The 20,542-nt window shown below is 40.5% G+C and overlaps 2 protein-coding genes across 3 annotated transcripts in view; both read right to left on the bottom strand.

Moving 5' to 3' along the window:
• The window catches only part of LOC101858560 (circularly permutated Ras protein 1), a 29,001-nt gene extending 20,419 nt beyond the window's left edge, over window positions 1-8,582 (bottom strand). Inside the window, exons 1-6 of one of the 2 annotated variants that reach the window (XM_005100905.3) lie at window positions 8,199-8,582; window positions 7,024-7,209; window positions 6,508-6,696; window positions 5,699-6,038; window positions 2,529-2,772; window positions 1,319-1,548 (exon numbers count right to left, since the gene is read on the bottom strand). In XM_005100905.3, the coding sequence (XP_005100962.1) occupies window positions 1,319-1,548; window positions 2,529-2,772; window positions 5,699-6,038; window positions 6,508-6,696; window positions 7,024-7,209; window positions 8,199-8,324 (1,315 nt within the window). In that variant the 5' untranslated portion in view covers window positions 8,325-8,582. The remainder of the gene's footprint in view (window positions 1-1,318; window positions 1,549-2,528; window positions 2,773-5,698; window positions 6,039-6,507; window positions 6,697-7,023; window positions 7,210-8,198) is intronic. The other variant, XM_005100906.3, reaches the window with a different exon arrangement.
• Window positions 8,583-14,946: 6,364 nt separating this feature from the next.
• LOC106012114 lies at window positions 14,947-15,891 on the bottom strand. Its single transcript, XM_013083946.1, has one exon. It carries the CDS (start codon window positions 15,889-15,891, stop codon window positions 14,947-14,949), a length of 945 nt encoding a protein of 314 aa, XP_012939400.1.
• Window positions 15,892-20,542: the final 4,651 nt, after the last annotated feature.

Genomic DNA, 20,542 nt, shown 5'->3' with positions numbered 1-20,542 from the left:
GGGGGGGTCTTGTGGCCTAGAGGTTAAAGTGTTGGCCTCTCATCCAAAGGTCCCGGGTTCAAATCCGGGTAGTGACCGAAAAATATTCTTCTCTAAAATTATCTCCTTTCACCTCCCTTTCTGCTCTCTAACAATGTTCTGTCGTCTGCTTTCGTCTCCTCTTTCTGCCCCCACCCCCTCACCTCCTTTGCCCTCTCCTCTGGGCTCCTGACTCTTTTTGCAGTCTTTCTACTGCTACTCCTTGGCTCCTTCTTACTGCTGTCTTTCAGCCACACCCCTGATCTTCTGGTAGGAAAGATCTACACCTAGCCTTCTCAGACAAGGGCGAAAAATCTCGGAGGGCCCGTTAAAGATCTCTTGGTGGTCTAAATTCGATAAGAGTAGGCTCGGCCACCACCCGGGCAAAATTCAAAATTTCCTACCAACTGAAAAAAGTTTAATGTGTCCTGTGCGCTCATATGACCTTATGCAGTTGCGAGCACCGTAAAACACTTACTAGACACACAAAAAAAAATCTAGCTTCAATCAGTCTGTGTTATGGGGAGATAACTTGATTTCAGCTTTTGGGCCAAAAAAATAATATAGTCCAATTTAGCTGTGTTAATTTTAGGCCAAGAAAATGTGGTCTATAAAAATTGTTCTTCATTTCTTTTTTTCCCAACCTTTGAGAGTATCATGATTGACATCAACTTTGTAAGGACTCCCTCTCCCCCCTCTGAGCTGGCGTAAGTTGTGAATGGTCCCTAATGGCTCTACTGATACAAAGACTTGCCACAGCACTCAAGTCATCTTTAGACAAAATGAATGTTCACAGTTCGATGTGATCCCACCTGGAGCGAACTTATAGGCCCTACCCACCTAGAGTATAATGAAAGTTCAGGTGGAGAGCTCAGACCTGAGTGTAATGTTTGGGGAAAACAAACACATCTGCCCGTTCATACGTCAGTGTGATCCCATGTGAACCAAATATTGTACGGTTCCGAGATTTATGACAGACCTGTGATCACATTCACGAGAGTGGCTGACCTGTGACACAATGGGCAGTTCAATGATCATAAATTTTCACTCTGGGTTGATTTGCTGTGCCCACCCAGGTTTTTCTTCTGTAAATTATTATCTGAAATGCGGAATCTTAGCTGAATGTAGACTTTCATGGCAGGATCTAAGGGGTGACGTTGGTACAGTAAAAATTTTGTTTTCTTAAAACAGTGGGATCGTAAGCGAACCTGGATCTTAAGCGAACCTGGATCTTAAGCAAACCGGGATCGTAAGCGGTGGGATCTAAGGGAGAGACATTAAAAATGTTCTGAAAACTCACCCTGAGATTGGGGAAGTGCACACAGAGCCTGCATTGATGAGCTGATGTCCATGCAGTAAACAACTACACCAGGGGTAGTTTTCTTTTCTACTGGGGTAGCAGAAGCAGCTTCTTCTTTCTCTTCCTCTTTTGGCTTGGTAGGTGGTGACAGCATGAAGTCAAACTGTTCTCCTTTGGGGATCTCATCATCAGATATGTCAAGGTTACGATTTATCTCCCCACAGAACTCACTGTTGAGAAGAAAAAGCAAGATATGAGGCTGCAGTTATGGTCATATAAAAACTAGTCTATGAACTGTTGTCATCCTAAATATGCCGCCAAGGACAACACACAGGTCCAGGGGCTGCCACACCAAACAATTAAGAATTTAGAAAGTGTTTCCAAGCGTTGTTATTCCTTTTAACGTTCTTTGATAAACTTGAGCTATTCTTGGAAATTGAATGTACCTACTAACCAAAAAACCACTTTACCCACAGGAAAGCCTATAAATCTCCATGGGTAAAGGTTTTTTGCGGTCACCTGGTATGTATGCCTACTTTTATAAAATATTAGTTTTGTCTCAGTATGAGCAGAAATAATCAAGTGGGGACAGTATGGCAGTTTTTGTTTACATGGTTATCAAAAGCAGCTTGGATGTATGGATTTTGACTGCCATGCCCCCATCCCCGATCACCACATGACTTTCAATTAAACATCAGATCAGCCTCTGCTTCTATTTCAAGCCAGAAGGCAAATCCCTGTGCTGCTTCATTCACTAAAACCAAATTCAGAAACCTCCCAACCAAACTTTCAAAAATTATTTCCAAATCATATTCATTCAAATAGTTTCCTTCACTCTCAGAGTACGGAGCAATTTCATAAAGAATAGTTTCAGGTATACATTTTTTAAACTTTTGTTGCAAACAAAACTAGGAAAACTATCACTGTTTCGAAAATAAAATATTCAACTACGGCCCTACTTTGATGAATTTCCATATCTCATTAAGTACAAGAAGAAGTAAGAGATTAACATGCATGCATATCTGAGAAGTCTTCTCATAGCCCAAATCAGGATTCAAACGAAGATACTTTCTCCCTTTTCTAGTTTAAAGGCAAAGATAGAGAGATTAGAGCATGTATATTTATTCCAGGCTCAAAGATCAGCAATGCACGGAACATATCTGTATTCACAACAATCATGATGACAGATAGAGTAAATAGTCAAACTAACCATATCCAGATACTTGTGTCACCATCAGATTCCAGTTTACCAGTGCTGGTGAGGACGGCCCTGCATTTCCCACATCTAATTGGGTCCCCCGTGACCAGTTTTGGCTCTTCCTCCAAATTTCCAAAGGGGATGAGAACGACATTGGCATCTGTTTTCTGTTGCATTACTTTCTTTGTAGGAGCTGAAGCGGCACGATAAGTCCGTGGGGGAAGAGGTGAGGGTAGAGGGCGCGCTCGGGCAGCTCCTGTCAAAGAAAAAGGTTGTGACATTTATCCTAGCATTGGATGTTGTTGAACTTGCGGGATTAATCGTGAGGACTGAGTAATGGGCATCTGCTGTTGGTTTACCGTTTAATGATGGCACTACCAGTTGTTGCTGCTGTAGTTGTTGACACTGTGTCTGTGGAGGCACGAGGTCTGATTAAGGAAAAAGTTTCCTTCCTCCATAAAATCAAAAGTATGCAACCAACAGCCACTATATTTTGTGACGTCATGACATCACATCTAAGAAATCTCAACCCCAAATTGCAAGAGCATTGGTGAACGGGTCATAGAGCTGTGATGTGTCAAGTGTGGTGCTCTTGTGCACTTTGTCCAAGGCAAATTCGAGGAAAATGGCTGGGCAAAACATTGGTGCAACTTCTCATGCTACGATGTCCGAGTTGTGATTACATTTTCACATTTTCTACTCTTCTCGGCAAATCAGTCTGCAGTTGAAACCCATGGTGATCTATACAACGTAATAGGGAATAATGCCCCATCAATTCAAAAAGTAAGAAAATGGATCAGGGAGGGTGAAGGTGGGAGGTCTGACATGAAAGATGAAGCGCACACAGAAAACACAGGAAAAGGTGATGGACATTGGGTTTTTTCGACACGAGTGGCATCATACTGAGCTGGCTAGTCACACCTGACGCAACTGTCAATGGTGACTACTATAGGTTCGAGCTCCAAGACAAACTGAGACCTGCGATCTGGAAAAAAGACCCGCTTTGCTTGAAGAAGGCGTCATCCAGCATCATGACAATGAGCTTGTTCACAAGTCCAGAGTTGTGAACGAGCTTCTTGAGGGCTATTCGTGGGAATTATTGAAACACACGCCATATTCACCCGATCTCGTCCCATGCAACTTCCATCTCTTCCCCAAGGTGAAAGAAATGCTGCGAGGTCGGCGATTCGAGGACAAGGACCAGATTCAAGAAGCTATAAGAAAAGCACTCGGGACCTTGGACAAACGATCACTGACCACTGTCTTTGACCGCTGAGTACACCAAAAGGAGAAATGTCTTGAACTTGATGGTTCCTACTTTGAAGAGGCATATGAATAGGCTTTCTGTTGATACCAAATACAATGTGATTTATGATTAAATGTGAGGACAGCATGACAGGGAAACTTTATTCTGAGATAGACCTCGTATTTGCTGAGTAAGAGCATTAGCCGAATTGCGGGGAAGCAGTGCTGTAGTGCTGTGTAAAGTAGTTCATTAGTAGATCCAAACACAGATTGTTGGTTAGAAAATCCAAACACAGATTGTTGGTTAGAAAATCTGAACAGGGGACCTGCAGGCTGCCCTAAGAGTGAAGGAAAGTCTGAAAGAAAGAAAGAATAAAAATGTGTCCACTTAGTCAGCAACTAAAAGGAATAGCCCACATTCATCAATAAACAATAGAAAGTTCAATCTTTTTTGTGCTTGTGTTCATGTTTGATTTACATAATATACAGTGAAATCCACTTGTAATTTGCTAAAATAAAATAAACTTTTGTCAATAATACAGTCAAATCTTGTTGTACCGCCTCCCCATTGTACCGCCAGCCCCGCTTACTGCCAGGTTTTGCCAATGTAGGAAAAGAATCCGCTATATAAACATAGTATTTGCACCTTCCATCCGCCAACTGTCTCAGCTGTATGGTCCTTATTAAACCTACTGTAAATTTACCTATTGTACCACCAGCGAACTGGCCGCCAGAAGTACTCAGTACACAACAGGCTACACTGGTGCTTGCTTAAAAATCTTTCACACCCAAGTTTCTATGAGCTAGGCCAAGGTCTAGATCAAACGCTTTTCGACGATTTTCCCCCTCCCTGCCTGTCCCACCTCCCCACCCTTGTCTTGTAAATTTCAGGCAATATGGATTGATATATAGTGATGCAGTGTGCCGCAAGCGAACACAATACAATGTGTAATGTAGAAGAGTGCAGTTAAAATAAAACATAATTTTGTTATTCGGCATCAAATTTCACTCCCTGTGTGAACCCGACAAATCATCACGTGCCGATTATGAAAATGCTATTATTTTTAGGGCTTGGTCAATTTTAAAAAATTGAAATTGAATTTTTTAATCACCTGGAGAAACCCTAAAGGAACCTTGCCATCTCGGCCTCGAGGCAAAATATCTGGCGTCATCAGACATCAGCCCAATAACTTTCAGGTTGGCGAATGCCCGTGGGACTTTTATTTAGTGAGGACTCACGCGCAAGTCTCAGTGACAGACAGATCAAAGGGAGATAACACATTAATTCATCTAAGGATTGGTAAACAAGTTCCCTTGATGTTGCGCAGTCAGTGCTACATGTATTTAACAGAGGATATGAAAACATCGTTGTACCGCCAGCCCCGCTGTACAACCAACCTCATGCTCGTCCCAAGGTAGGCGATATATAGGGGTTTGACTGTATATTCATGCCTATAAGCCAGCCAGCTTTCATCTGTTGCCATTTTTAGACTGCAACAAAAATAAATTACCTTTGATAACATAATATATAGGCATATTGAGGCCCTTGTGCTAGTTGTACAATGATATATCAGAGAATGAGGAGGGCGGATAGCTCATAGCGATGTTGACACTTGAGATGTAAAAACCTATAAGAACTTGTGATGTAACTGAACATATTGCAACCATTCTCAGACAAAGTGGTACGAGGATGGGAGCAGCCCCTTTTCATTTCTTCAAAGCACATCTAGATCTAGTGAACAAAAGACTTGGCCTTGTCAAGTTCACTTTAAGTGGATTCCACTGTAGTATGCATTCCAAACATAAATAGGGCAAACATTCTTTCTTAAGGGACAATTATACAGTACCTCTGTACATTTAGTGAACATAAACTAGTATTTTGAACAGTGAGCCATCTTTTTAACAGCTGACCAAGGGGGCAATGCTAATGCTCTTACTTCGCAGATTTGAAGAACCAAGTCTAAAAAGTCTGCTCATGCCCTGATGAAAATTGCTGAGCATCCCGCCACTTTTGCTTCTTCCCAGAGGTTTTGTGGACCCATCTAATCCTGCACTTGTCAGCTGGACATCACCTGCACTACCAGTTGTTTTCTTCCCCTTTTTCTTGGACTTCAGAGCTTTCTTTTGGTCCTTCGTCAGGGGAGTGAGACCTTTCACGGAGATCATCTTGCGATACGAGTCCTCAATTGTAGGGTCATAGTCATCGACAAATGTGTTGTTAACGAACCGGATGGTGATGCTAGATTTGCCCACAGCACCAGATCCAAGCATGACAACCTGATTAAAGAAAGAGGGAAAAACAAAAGAAGAAAGTAATAACAAATTTACAGAAAGACAAGAAAGTCATGTCCTTACGACAAGTATTATAGTAGGATATTCACGTATTATATCTCAGCAAATGAAATAAGATCAAGGTCATATAATATATACCTACTAATAATTTATCAGAAAAAGTTGGTTCTTTTAAAATCACTGTTTCATTAGAATCTGAACATAAATAATGCAACAAAGAAATGAGATGAGCCCAGTCAGTTATGATTAGTTATGATTTTATTGGCTTTCTTCAGTGGGAGTAAGCTTATTGTGATGCATTTCCCTACATAGCAATTCTGTCTGTCTGTCTGTCTGTCTACCCTGCTATTGCCCTGCCGTGCCCTGCCTGTCTAGTCTGGTCTGATCATCCATCCATTTATCTATCCGTCCACCCACACATCCATCCACATCTGTCCGTCTGTTTGTCTCTCACCTTGTAATCACTGCTTGATCTTGGAATGATCTTTACAAGACCAGAAAAAGCCTCATTCACCCCAGTGCCTGTGAGCGCTGAAGTTTCATAAAATGGAATACCAAGTTTTGTGGACAACTCCCTTCCTTGTTCTGTTGTGACTTGTACTTCAGCTGAACCAACCAAATCTTGTTTGTTGGCCACCAATATCTGAAATGAGTATGTAACAGCTCTTTAGCTTCTTAATTTGAATGATATGGCCAGTTTAATATATTTTGAATCAATATAACTCTTATTTTTACATTACTTTTTTCTTTACTTGACTATACCACTCTTAAAAAGTCACGTTTTACTTTACAAATATGACTTAATGTTGCATTTACTAAAGTTCTTTCCTGTTCAATACTACTTTTTTACCACGATACGTACTCGGCCCCCACCCCCACCCCATTCCTTCAATAAACTTCAAACAAATAATGAAATTCTGTTAATATGTCACCTTCATTGTCATAAACAGCGATTATCAGATATACTTACAGCGAACACATCATCTGCATTTTTTAATCGTTTCAACCAGTTGAAAACTGCCTCTGCCTCAACAAAGCTACTTTTGTCCACAATGCTGTAGATAATAGCAAATCCATTTGCAGTTGACACATAAAGATCTTTCATTGATGAGTATTCTTCTTGACCAGCAGTATCCAAAATGTCAAGTAAACAAGTCTGAAATGAGAAGAAAACGATGAAAAAGCAATGTCATTATCAGTTTTCAGACAAAAACAGGGTGAGGCTGAAGGGTTTAATTAATTCCAGGAAAATAGGTTGAGAAGTTTCAATTTGCTTGCAGGCTTATTCAACAATGACACATATATGTGGCATTGCGGTGAAATCAGGCGCTCGTCAAAATTATTTACTCGATGAAAACTGGCTTTTTTTTTCTGGCTCAAAATCTTATTGTTTATGTGTCCATTTAAAAACACATTTCTCTGTGGATTTTACAGGAAAACGTTGATCAAAGGTACAAAAAGTGTAAATCTGCAGCTTCAAAGTACACTCAGTCTTTATTGGGAGTCGCCAAACTTTGGCGGCTATATTTTCTCGCTTTGTACCTCTGACACCAGTGCCATCCCCACTTGTTTCTATCACAAATATAATGACTTTTATATTCAGGATAGATTTTTATGAGTAATTACAAGAACTTCATATGCCTAAACATTGACACGTAGGCCTATAACGTCCATGCATGTCATGATACACGAATAGGAAAATAGTCTAAATAATAATATAATTAACAATTAAATTTATTTTTAATAAAAACACAATTTATAGACTGTTATATCATGTATAAGATGTGTGGCTTACAAGCCAACATATATATATATATATATATATATATATATATATATATGAGTTATGAGTAACTTGAATATAAATTCCTATAATACGTTAGACAATAATTGAAACTGTGACAGTTTAATAGGCCTAATGCCATACCGAAGACAGCTTATTATGATAAAGAATCTATATATTATATATAAATTATTATCATTGAAACGTTATTGTCGTGCAATAGTCTAATTGAATTCTAGCAAAAATTAAAGTGGGGAGGGGGGGGGGGGGGGGGGCTATTATAATCATCGGCTTATGATGTTCGTTCATGTTTACAGTACAACAACAAAAAGGGCAAATCTGTGAAGCCAAACCATGCATACCTCTCCATCGTCATCCGAACAATCGTCGCTGTCGGACAGGACGACATCGTTCACCTCTGAAACTTTCACCTCCTCTTCATCTTCAACATCATTTCCAAGGTAAACAAATTTGCTCCCGAACTCCATGGTGCAGAGAATTAATCTTGGCTCCGAGTTCTTCAACTTCTTACTTGTGAGCGAAAACCAGATTTCTTAATACATGTCATGTATTTTTAATAGTAGATTCTATACTTTAAAAGATGGCGCACTATCTCCCTTCTTTACTGAAAAGTTGTTTTCCTATTTTACTTCCGCGTGGAATTCAGGTTCCTCTGTAGCACCCGGTTTGTGTTCAACTCCCTGGTTCAACGTTGCGTTGTTTACTATTTATTAATGATGGGCAGGTATCGATTCTAGGTATCGATACTTAGATACCTAGTGGTATCGGTATCGGTACCGATACCTGCTCTAAACATCGATACCTATGTGTTATCTATCCCAGGGCTGCCAAAGCAAATGACTTGGGCCTTGAGAATTTTTTGTTTATCAAAACTGATAAGTTTTCCTGGGGGGGGGCAAGCGTTTCAATTGAATTTAGTGATTTTTTAACAAAAAGAGAGAAGTTTTTCATGAATTCTATCTAGATTCTAGATCTAGTGATTTTGCAAAATCCTCACTGGCAACCCTGATTTATCCTCATTGGTTTAATTTAAAGTTGCTAAATATCTAGTAAATTGAATTGCCTTTTTAGAACTCTTGTGTTTTCTTTCTCCAAATACGAACATTTTTTGCAAAGTTGACTTTCCTCCCATGCTTCACTTAGTTTTTGTTTTTATTCTCATATTTGGATATTTCTCTCTATTTCTCCTTTACAAATAATTTGTAACTTGTCTAGACGCGGTTACCTAAATACTTGGAAAAGTATAGTTGTATTTTTGTCTTTACTTATTACCAAAGATAGTGAATAACAAGATGGGCCAGTCAGCCAAAAAAGTGTCCGCAGGAAGTATGCTCTTTGCTTCAGATGGCGCTGCAGTCTGTTTTGAAGCTCTCTTTCGTTTTTCCAGAAGAAGAATAGGAATAGCACCTCCTTGCGTGCGCAGATCGACTGCTGTTCATCAGCAGTTCGGGTACGTTCAGTGCGGAGTTTTATTTTTTTTATATTTTAATGACCTCTCGCCCTTTCATTCTAAAGTCAAATTAAACGAAGAAAACAATCACCCTTTCCTCCGGAAGAGGTTTTTTGTCAGCGTAACCATTTTAAAAAAGCGTTCTTCCGAAATTTATCCCAAAACTTGCTAGTTTCACTTTGATTTTTAAAAACTCAAGTAGGGTAACTCTGTTCGCAAAGAGTGCGCTTTTGTGAAGAGGGCGCCACCAAATTTTGAGGACACTTTTTTAATTGGCTCAAAGAGAGAAGTGACCCATCTTGTTATGTACTATCATTGTTATTACCCCCGGCGTATATTACTAATAGCATTAGGTATCGAGGTATCGGTATCGATACCTTGAAAAGTACTAGGTATCGACATCGATACCTAAATTATGGTATCGGCCCATCACTACTGTTTATATTATATTGGCCTAGAGCCTACCCCAAATACGGAATGAATATGTTACCATAAATAGAGGTTTCCCAATTGGTGGAAAATGAGCAAGCGCCAAAGACAGAATTCCAGGCCTAAGATTAGTAACAGACTAAACGCCGCTGTTAGCAAGAAGAAGCGGACGTTTGGGGTCTGATCTTAGCGCTAAGGGTCTGATGGATGGAGGTTGTCACATCTGGTCAAATCGAAGTGTAGGCCTTCATATTATATTATACAGGCTCACATAGTCTAAATTGTTTGTTAGTGTTTTAAGAGATATGAGTCAACACAATTCTCTTACACGGGTAAATTTTTACTTTAGGACCCGCACGCAGATACACTGTTTATTATGGGTTAAACTAAAGATCATCTACTACAATATTTGGTTAAACCGGAGATACTACGGTATGTTTTGTGTGTGGGGGGGGGGGGGTTCCTGCAAAACACATATATATAGGCTCAATATGATAGCCACTAAAACCTTCGCGAAACAATTTGTTTTCAAGAAAATATTGGACCTAACTGCAAAACATCAAATCGTGGTGGAATATACAGGGTTTTCTGATGACTGAAGACATTAAGCCACTGCAGTTGCTATTTAAGAGGAATCCTGAATTCCACGTGGTAGTAAAGAAGAGAGGTCGTGCACTAGGCCCTCTCAGTCCAAGCCCTGTATCCCGGACGTTTGGCTCCGGTATTGGAGGCCAGGGTGGACGACCTTATCTTGATAAGCTTGCCTCGAGACTGGTCCTTATCTTATCGAGGATCAAAGGGAAAAACGGCGATTAAAAGCGAAAAGTGGCTATAGGCAGATGTTCTAATACTAATACGTATACAGGTGACGGAACACTTTTGCATTACGTTTTTGCGTGCTGATAGTGTAATAGAGATGTGTGTGTTGCCGTCATTGTTTCTTTCAGTCCTCTTGGGTGTACACGTTTTTTTCGTTTGGATGTATTTTCACTACTCTCAATTCTAAGGATTAAATGGGTGCTTATATTATGTGTTTTAGTGTTTAACCCAGATTCTAGTTTTCTTTCATCTTGAATATTATTGTTATAACTAGAATCTACTGTTACGGTGAAAAAGTTTTCAGCTGACGTCTCCATTTCAGCGCAATGAACCGTGTGAGCAACATTTGAACATGGGAAGAAATTAAAGTGTAGGGGATGCGGCAGTAGAAGTGCCAACCAAAAGGGAGATGCAAAATAACAATAATATAGATTTCCAAAAAGATTCTGAAAAAAGCACAGTGGATCTAAAGTGTTCCAAATAAATTAATCGTAGAAGATGTCACAGATTACAACAATGTATATGGGAGTTTGCTCTCTGCACTTCCCACCTGATGTACCTTTGACACTGGCTGGAAGATTTATGGTGCCCACGGAGCCTCCATCAATATTTCCAGAAGTACCACCATCATATTGTGGCACACTAGCTCCAAAAAAGAGAGCAACTACAACAAGTTCAGCTTCTTCTAGAGCTGCTGATATTGATGAAATGAATATATTTAAAGAAAGAGATGTTTTCAAGTTCGACTCATTTTATCAAACAATGGATGACGTTGACAGCCATTGGCAATGTTTCAAATAGTAAAGATTATTATAATACATTTGTCTTGCTCAGCAGAACTCGAGATGGCCCTGTTTTTGCTTTTTCCAGGTAGATATCTATTTTACTTTCGTTCACCATACCCAAGACCACGTGAAAGAGGTTTCATTTGAAGCTTCACAAACTGAAGCACGTCAGGCATCCAGGCTTCACTAGAGATGTTGTCACATGCTAGAGTCAGTTAGCCTGGATGAAATTTTGCACTTCGTGTGTAACCTTCCAGAGAGACATTGTTGGCCTACACTACTACTACTACTTGTTGGGTAGGTTTGTTTTTTGTTTGTTTTTTTAATGGAAACCGCTGGAAAAAACTGTTCAGAAACTGATTAGTGGTGATTTGGTGGGACTTTCCAACGATATTCCATCTTGATATAATATTGTTATCGTAAGCTGATTCGGCTGGCAAATATCTTCATGAAAAGATTTGCGGAGCAAATGAAGGAAAGGCGAAGAAAAAAATATCAAAGTAACTTTTTTTCAGAGGAGATGTAAGGGATTGTGTTCAGTTAATATAATAATAATAATAATAATAATAATAATAATAATAATAATAATAATAATAATAATAATAATAATAATAATAATAATTATAATAATAATAATCATCATCATCATTCATATATATATATATATATATATATATATATATATATATATATATATATATATATATATTATGTGTGTGTGTGTGTGTGTGTGTGTGTGTGTGTGTGTGTGGGTGTGTATGTGTGGGTGTGGATGTCAAATTTATTTTCTTTCATATTTGTTGAAACATGTAGAATGAAGACGATGTTGCAAGTGAAGAACAAAAGGTATGCCACTAGTGTGCCACGATCTTTTTTGTGGTAAAATGCAAACGTAATTCATTTTCATGTAGACCAATTGATACACTTTGTCACTGATGTCATCTTCCTTTGTCATAAGAGCCGATAAACTCTCACAACAAAGCAGCAATAACAAAAATGCATTGAATTTAAGTAAGGTTCCTTGTACGCCAGTCTAGTGAGTACAGTGCGAGAATGCTCCATCACCCGCACCAGCGCACGTGTCTATCGCCGCTTTTCGCACTGACCCTCCGCGAACGTGTTCGGTCTCCAGTGTTGAGGCCAGTGGTGCGGGATGTGAGGTCTGAAACTGAGAAAGCCTAGGTCGTGCACAATCTTTTGAAGTATACAAACCAAAATACAAGTATTAAAGAACTGGTTTTAGCTCACAAGTAAGTATGGTTGAAGAACTCGAATTCTACTTCGCCGCGTGCAAACAGATTGGAAAACATGCAGTCACTAATTAAATGAAATGCCACGTAAAGGCGCGACCTTAACATTAAATATGATGATTAATAACATAATTTATTTGTTTTAGGAATCTTTGTTTTTCGTATAGAGCATGAACTCTTCTGGGGAAGATTGTGTTAAAATTTGGACATAATAATATTATTATCTGTAACTTCATTTTAAATGTCATGTTACAAACAATTAAGCGTTTGAATTGCGGGAGGAAAGTTACAGCTGCTGTTTCATGGGACGTCACATCTGTAGGATTCCTATCGGGGCTGTAGTTAAACTGTGACCACATTCATCATTGTTACGATTTAATTTCCAAGAATTGTCTTGTGGCGTTGGCACAGTCGTAAGAATGATGCTTTGTCACATTGTCATGTGTAAAGATGCCTACGTAAATGAAACCATGGCGAAATAAGGGCAAGTCCCGGTTACACGCAACGATGAATTGTATCAGATTTGTCGTACGCGAAAACTGTCTGTTCTATAACACTACGTCGTCTGTTCCAAGCTATCGTCCGGTTTTCTTTCGATCGGGGAGATTCCCCGTCATAAAACCGCCGTGCCTCTCTCTCTCTCTCTCTCTCTCTCTCTCTCTCTCTCTCTCTCTCTCTCTCTCTCTCTCTCTCTCTCTCTCTCTCTCTCTCTCTCTCTCTCTACCTCTCTACCTCTCTCTCTCTACCTCTCTAAGTCAGTCTCTCTCGGTCTTTTTTTTTTTGGGGGGGGGGGGTAGATCTAGTGTTTTACTACGGTACTCACAATTAACTGCATAATGCCATACATGTATTATGAGCACGCAGGACACTCCAAACATTTTCAGTTGGTAGAATATTTTGAATTTTGTCCTGGTGGCGGCCAAAGCCTACTTTTATCGATTTTGAACCACCAAGGGATCTTTAACGTGCGCAACTTGCACATGGGACCTCCGAGATTCTTCACCCTTGTCCGAGAAGGCTAGGTGTAGATCTTACCTACCAAAAGATCAAGGTTGTTGCTGAAAGACAGCAGTAAGAAGGAGCCAAGGAGAAGTAGAAGAAAGGCTTCAGAAAAAGTCAGGAGCCCAGAGGAGAGGGCAAAGGAGGTGAAAGGGGTGGGGGGCAGAAAGTAGAAACGAAAGCAAACGATAGAACATTATTAGAGAGCATGAAAAGATGTAAAAGGAGAACATTGTAGAGAACAAAATTTTCCGTCGCTATCCGGATTCGAACTTATTTACTTACTTACTACCCATTACGACATCTTACGTTTATGGCAGCAACAAAGGATCTCCAACTCTGTCTGTTTTGGGCCATCTTGGTCAGCGTTCCCCACGAATGATTCCAGGACTTCATTTCAGACTCTACTGTGCGTCTCCAGGTTACTTTGGGTCTGCCCCTTTTGCGACGTCCTTCGAGTGTCCAGTGGAGGGCAGTCTTCACAATAGAGTCTGGTTCTCTTCTCAGAACATGTCCAATCCATCTCCATCTTCACCTTTTTATTATGGTGGTCATGTCCTCTTGCTTACATTTACGTAACAAATCTGCGTTGGAAATCTTGTCGGGCCAGAAGATTCTGAGGATTTGGCGTAAGCTGGTTGTATGAAAGGAAGATAGCTTGGCACTGTCATGATCAGTCATCCTCCAGCATTCAGCTACGTATAGGAGTGTAGATAGTACACAGCTGTTATACAGCTTTAACTTGGTTTGTATACTAAACTGTCCTGACTTCCAGATGTTGATCATGCTTCTGTGTACAGATCTTGCCTTGCCGAGTCTGTTCATGATGTCTTCCTTTGTGCCGCCGTCAGTTTTGATTATGCTGCCTAGGTAGGTAAATGTGTCTATTATAGTGAGGTCTGTGTTGTTCACCCTAATCAGCGTTGGGGAGCCTACATTCAGTGTCATCACTTCTGTCTTCCTCTGGCTTATTCTTAACCCAGTCTGGCGTCCGTATTTGTGGAGTCGGTTTGTTTTTTCCTGCATGCGCTGGTTGGTATCTGAGAGTAGTGCAAGGTCTTCGGCAAAGTCAAGATCCTCGAGGGTGGAGAAGAGGGTCCACCTTTTGCCTCTTGATGTATCCTCTGTTGTTTTCCTCATGACCCAGTCAATGGCCAGGTTGAACAGAATTGCTGACATGTTGCATCCTTGTCTAACTCCTGTCTTTACCTCAAAAGCAGTGGTACTGTTTCCAACAACGCACTTGAAGTTTTGGTAGAAGCTCTTGATGACCTCTACTATCTTGCAAGGGATTCCATAAGATCGTAGAATGTACCAAAGACTTTCTCTATGCACACTGTCGAATGCTTTTTCAAATTCAACGAAGTTGACATAAAGTTGTCTCTGCCATTCCGTGCACTGTTCTATTATGTTTCGGAGGGCAAATATCTGGTCTGTGCATCTTCTTTCTTTGCGGAATCCTGCCTGGTTTTTTTCTTAAGTAGCTGTCCACGGCATCCGACATCCGGTTAATAATAATCTTGGCCATGATCTTGCTGGGAACTGATAGCAACGTGATACCTCTCCAGTTGTTGCAGTCTCTAAGAGCTCCTTTCTTTGGTACTTTAACAATGACTCCAGTGCTCCAGTCCTCGGGAATCTGCTCTCCCTCCCATATGGTTTTGAATAGTGGATGAAGAATGGTGGCAGTCAGTTCTGGGTCTACTTTAAACAATTCAGCATTCAGGTTGTCCATTCCTGGAGATTTTCTTAATTTCAGGCTCTTAACAGCTTTTACAATCTCGTGTTTCTGTGGTGGATCAGGGCTGATATCCAGATCCAAGGTAGCTTCCTGTATGTCTGGGGTGTCCTCAGGTGGAGGTTGGTTTAGGACTTCCCAGAGGTGTTCTGTACAGCGTGCGCCTTGTTCCTTCTCGATTGTCAGCAGCTTGCCAGCCTTGTCTTTGATTGGTCCACTCATTCCACCGTGGTACCTGCCACATATTATTCTTGTGATCTTGTATACGTTGCCTTGTTCGCCTTTAGCAGCTGCCTCCTCTGTCTCAATTGCCAACTTTTCCATGGCTTCTCTTTTGTCCTTCCTGACCAGTCTTTTAACTTTCTGGCAAGTTTCCTTGTAATCCTCTGCGTACTTCTCCTGTAGCCGTATCGACTTAGCTGCAAGCTGTCTTTTCTTGATTTCTCTCCGTTCTTCAATAGTGTTCCAAGTTGCTTGCTGTATCCATTCTTTGCTTGCATTCTTTTTCTTGACACCAAGACATGCCTTACTGCTTTCTGTGTAGGCCTCAACAATATGCTTCATTTGGGTATTGACTTCATCTGTATTAGGGGTGGTTTCTTCCAAGTCTAGAGAGCTTGAAATCGATTCTTTAGTTCTAGTCGGAAGGCAGATATCACATTGCCATCACTGAGCTTGTGAACATTAAATCGAGTCCTTGTTGCCTCCCTGGTGAAAGTTTTCTTCAGCTTGAGTTTTATCCTTGCCGTCTCTAAATGGTGATCGCTGCCGACATCTGCTCCTCTTCTGACTTTCACATCCTGTAGGGAACGTCTCCACATTCCTCCTATCATAAGGTGGTCAATCTGGTTCATGTCCCTGCCATTTGGAGAATTCCAGGTCAGTTGGTGAATTGTACGGTGTGGGAAGAGGGTTCTGCCTATCACGAAGTTGTTCAATGCGCAGAAGTCCACTAGTCTTTCCCCGTTCTCATTTCTTGTACCCGTACCATGTTGTCACATCGTTCTCTCATAGTTCGTGTTGTCCTCTCCAACTTTAGCATTCAGATCGCCCATTACAACGATAAGGTCGTGACGAGGTATATCTGTCAATTCCTTCTGTACCTGTTCTTAAAAATAGTCCTTGCTTTCATCTTCATTGTCGTTAGTAGGTGCGTAACATTGAATGATGCTTGTATTGGTGTATCCCTTCAGTCTCAGTGTCATCATTCTGCTGTTGATCGGTTTCCACTCCGTGAGGTATTTCTCAAGTCCCTTTTTCAGGATGATAGCTACATCTTCCCTATGTTGGTTGTCTTCTCTGCCGGAATAGATCAGTGTTTCTCCAGTTGACGTTTTCAGCCTGCCGGATCCTGTCCAGTGACTTTCATTTATATGCCCAGAGTGTGTAATCCATATCTCCTCATCTCTGCCGTTACTTGTGCCAACTTACCAGGTTCATACATTGTCCTTACATTCCACAGTCCTGTGATAACTTTTGTCTTTGCGGTGTTCAGGTCCTCCATCTTCCTGCAAACAGCTTCCTTGCGGCTTTCACTGCCAGCATTCATACGAGTCCCAAGGGACTCTGAAGGTCCATCACACACAGAAATATGGTTTCTCTTTGTTGCTGTTTCCGTAACATATGCTTTTTACCAGTCTGGGTTGTTAGCCCTGAGCTGAACCTCCGAAACCTGGAGGGCCGGAGGATCACGCTTCGTCTGACCTCTACCTGTCGACCTGTCTGGCATGGGTGGCCCTACTAGGAGCATTTGTGAGGCATGCTGACAAAATGAGTTACTTCTCGTAGTCTAAGAAGGGAGATATCGGCGAAAATCGACACTAGGGTCAGATTAATAGATTTTCATTTGACGCCATCTTCTTCAAGTCTACTATGTCTTTTAGTATTACATGCTTACAAACTGTACAAACTTCACCTATAAAGTTGATGGATCAATTTCCATTGGGCTGAAATCCGAGAAGTAACTCATTTTGTCAGCCCACCTCACATTTATTAATTGGCTCCAGCCAGCGTAGCTCTTGCGGTTACTGAGGCACACAAGTCACAAGCTATATAACCACAACAAGGTAGTGATCGATCAGGCGCGGTTTGTTCAAAGAGCACGGTCGGGCAGTGCCGCCCAGAATTTTTATCATTGTTCTTTTATTTAAGCACCCACGATAATAAAATAAAAGACGCCAGAAACAATTAATACTAGCCAAATATTATATCAAAACAAGGTCCTTGCTGGCGCCGTAACTGTTATTTCTGAATCTGTAGCGCCGTAAAACAAAGCCAACGAGCTTTAACTAAACGTAATAAGGGATTCAACAATGATAACCTGACCGATAAATCGCTCTTTGGGACAACCCAAGCGATGACGACACTCGTAGCGAGTTTGGCGGTACATTAATATTAATAAGTCGGCACATCTCAAATGTGCTCCTGCCGAATAGTGCCGAAACATAGCCCACAGTAAGCAGTCTAAAAAGAAACGCCATAGACTGTACACTATTCTATGCCAAAATTATGTGAGCCCCAGAGCAATCCAGCAGAGTGCTCAAGCGAATTGTGATTGGTTCATTGTCTTGCCACTAGGCTATTTTAAGTGACTCTGTGGCCGTGAACCTGAGAGAGGTGAACGTGACATACTTAAGTCACCGATCCTATAAGTTGTGCCTTTGAATGGTTTTGTTGTGGACTGGTGAAAGTTATTACAGGGTACTTGAGTGTTCAGTTCTAATGCAGGATGAACGAAATTGATGTTTAGCAAACAAACAGATTTAGTTCTAGAAATCAAAGCGACAAGTAAAAGGAGTGAAAATAAAAGCCCGAGGTCCTCCCTCACAAACCCAAATATCGTAAAATTATACACCATCCCATTTACTATGCCCTTGGCTATCTTCAGCTTGATTAGTAGCTTAATTAATAATTGTGCACGCCCACTTTTGAGCCCCACGAGACGCCCCTGGTAGTGATCCACTAGAGAGGGATTCGAACCAAGGACCTATTTAATAAGAGGCGAACACCTGAACCTCCAGACGACGAGAACTCCCCCCCCCCCCTCTTTCGGGGTCTCTCTCTCTCTCTCTCTCTCTCTCTCTCTCTCTCTCTCTCTCTCTCTCTCTCTCTCTCTCTCTCTCTCTCTCTCTCTCTCTCTCTCTCTCTCTCTCTCTCTCCCAGGTGAAGTAAACTCAAGTTGAGAGAAGATATTAAGTGTACAGTCTTTCATAATAAGCTATACTAAAAAGCAGTGACTGCTCCAATTGAACAACAGAAGTAAAATCAAGACCAGACGTTGAAGAAGTGCTCCCCTTCGTAGATAAATAAATCGAAGCAGCTTCGAAAAAGACAAAACAAATAATAAAATTACAGAGCCTGACAAAGGCGGTGTGATTAGTGACAAACATAAGATGGGATGACGATTTACTGTAACATTAATTATAGCAAAACTTTCAGTAAAATGTGTGCACCCTGGAGCTAAACTTGAATGTTAGTAGGAAACAAAATAAATAACAATTTTGTATAAAAAGCTAGGGAAACAGAAGAGACATAGAAAATACACGCAAATAAGTTTAACCTGCACCGCACTTATAAACTGTTAGGAGTAACTCCAGAATTGAATGGAAAAGTGCTTTACGAAAACCAAGCAAAAGTAGAGCAGACTGGATTAAAAAGAAGGAGACTCAACAACAGACCATCTAATTAGATCAAGTAATAGAAGAATGGCACGAATACAACCAGAGATGATACAACGTAAGCTACAGCCATGTGTTGGTTTTACGGGCCGCGAAAAAGCCTTTTGACTCCACCGAACACTTTGCGATTGTTGAAGCTCTCAGACAGACGAATGTGAACTAGACATAGAATCTAAGGCCTACATGCAATCACATGTATTGATAAACATTTATCTCAAGGCATCTGCTCGAATCCATTTTGATAACCACGTGTCAGAAAAGTTTGCTATCGAAAACGGGATGAGACAAGGAGACCGCCTAGGCTTAAAACCCACAGAGGAAACAAATGACGAACTACAGCAGCAACAAAAAACAGTAAGTTGCCATATAAAACAAAAACATTGAAAAAGTGAAATATAGGCGTAAATATAGAAAACAAAAACATTGAAAAAGTGAAATATAGGCGTAAATATAGAAAACAAAAACATTGAAAAAGTGAAATGTAGGCCTAAAAACATTTAGGCCAAACAATAGGAGGATGACACAAAGACTGGAGTGAAAAGAGGGATTACATTTTATGCGGCTTGAATTTGCTTTGGAAGACACAGAGAAATACAATAAGGTCTATTATGTTTACACGTCAAAAGCTGCCGATATCACTTCACTAAAAAGACAAATTTCATTCTTTGTCTTATCCCAGTGATGAGCCTTTTTTTTTTTTTTAAAGTTTTTGTGACAGTTTTACTGCACTCGCAACATAATAAGGTCATACAAGTGCCGAAGATTAGGAGTGTTACAAGAGAGCAACAAAGACAGAAAAGAAGGAGGAGAGATCAGTACGAGATATCTGACGGGAAAGAAAGAGCAAACCACACCAGAGCCCCCGCCAACCACCCACAGTGATGAGCTGTATCATGTTGTCCTTAATTTGTTTATGATATTTACATATTTATTTAATGATGAACTAGTTGTCCTTAATTTGTTTATGATACTTACTTATTTATTTAGTGATGAGCTATACCATAAATAAATAAGTAAATATCATAAACAAATTAAGAACAACACACAGAGAGCAATGGAAACTAAGATGTCGATAAGAAAACGAGACCAATGGGTCTTACTGCAGTGAAATCAGACGCTCGTCAAAACAATGAAATCGAAGAAATTCACGTTTTGCCACCCGTCGGAAAAAAAGGGGGGAGGGGGGCTCAATATAGATCTATGTCCATTTAAAAACACATTTATGTTGGGCTTTTTTTTAGGCCTACTGAAAAATGTTGATCAAAGGCACCACAAAAGAAATATGCAGTGTCCAAGGACGCATGCAAGCTTTGAAAGTCATCAAACTTTGGTGACTATTTTCTATCTGATTTTATATTTGACAACAGGCGACCCCCATTCCCTCAAACGCAAATATCTCGATTTCTATTCAAGATAGACGGGTATTTTTTCCCCAAACGCAAAACATAATGAATAAGCTTTAAGATCACACCACCAATATCGTAACGGGCTGTTCAAATATAATCTTACACATTTATTGGGACTTTTTGACCCCCCCC

Source organism: Aplysia californica, unplaced genomic scaffold (assembly GCF_000002075.1).
Source record: "Aplysia californica isolate F4 #8 unplaced genomic scaffold, AplCal3.0 scaffold00264, whole genome shotgun sequence".
NCBI classification, from domain to species: domain Eukaryota; kingdom Metazoa; phylum Mollusca; class Gastropoda; order Aplysiida; family Aplysiidae; genus Aplysia; species Aplysia californica.
Note: the sequence above shows the minus strand (reverse complement) of the source record. Positions and strands in the feature narration are given on the sequence as shown.

What these genes read in the sequence shown, in the direction of transcription:
- LOC106012114 (XM_013083946.1), bottom strand. Translation starts at nt 15,891, where the DNA reads ATGAAGCATATTGTTGAGGCCTACACAGAAAGCAGTAAGGCATGTCTT.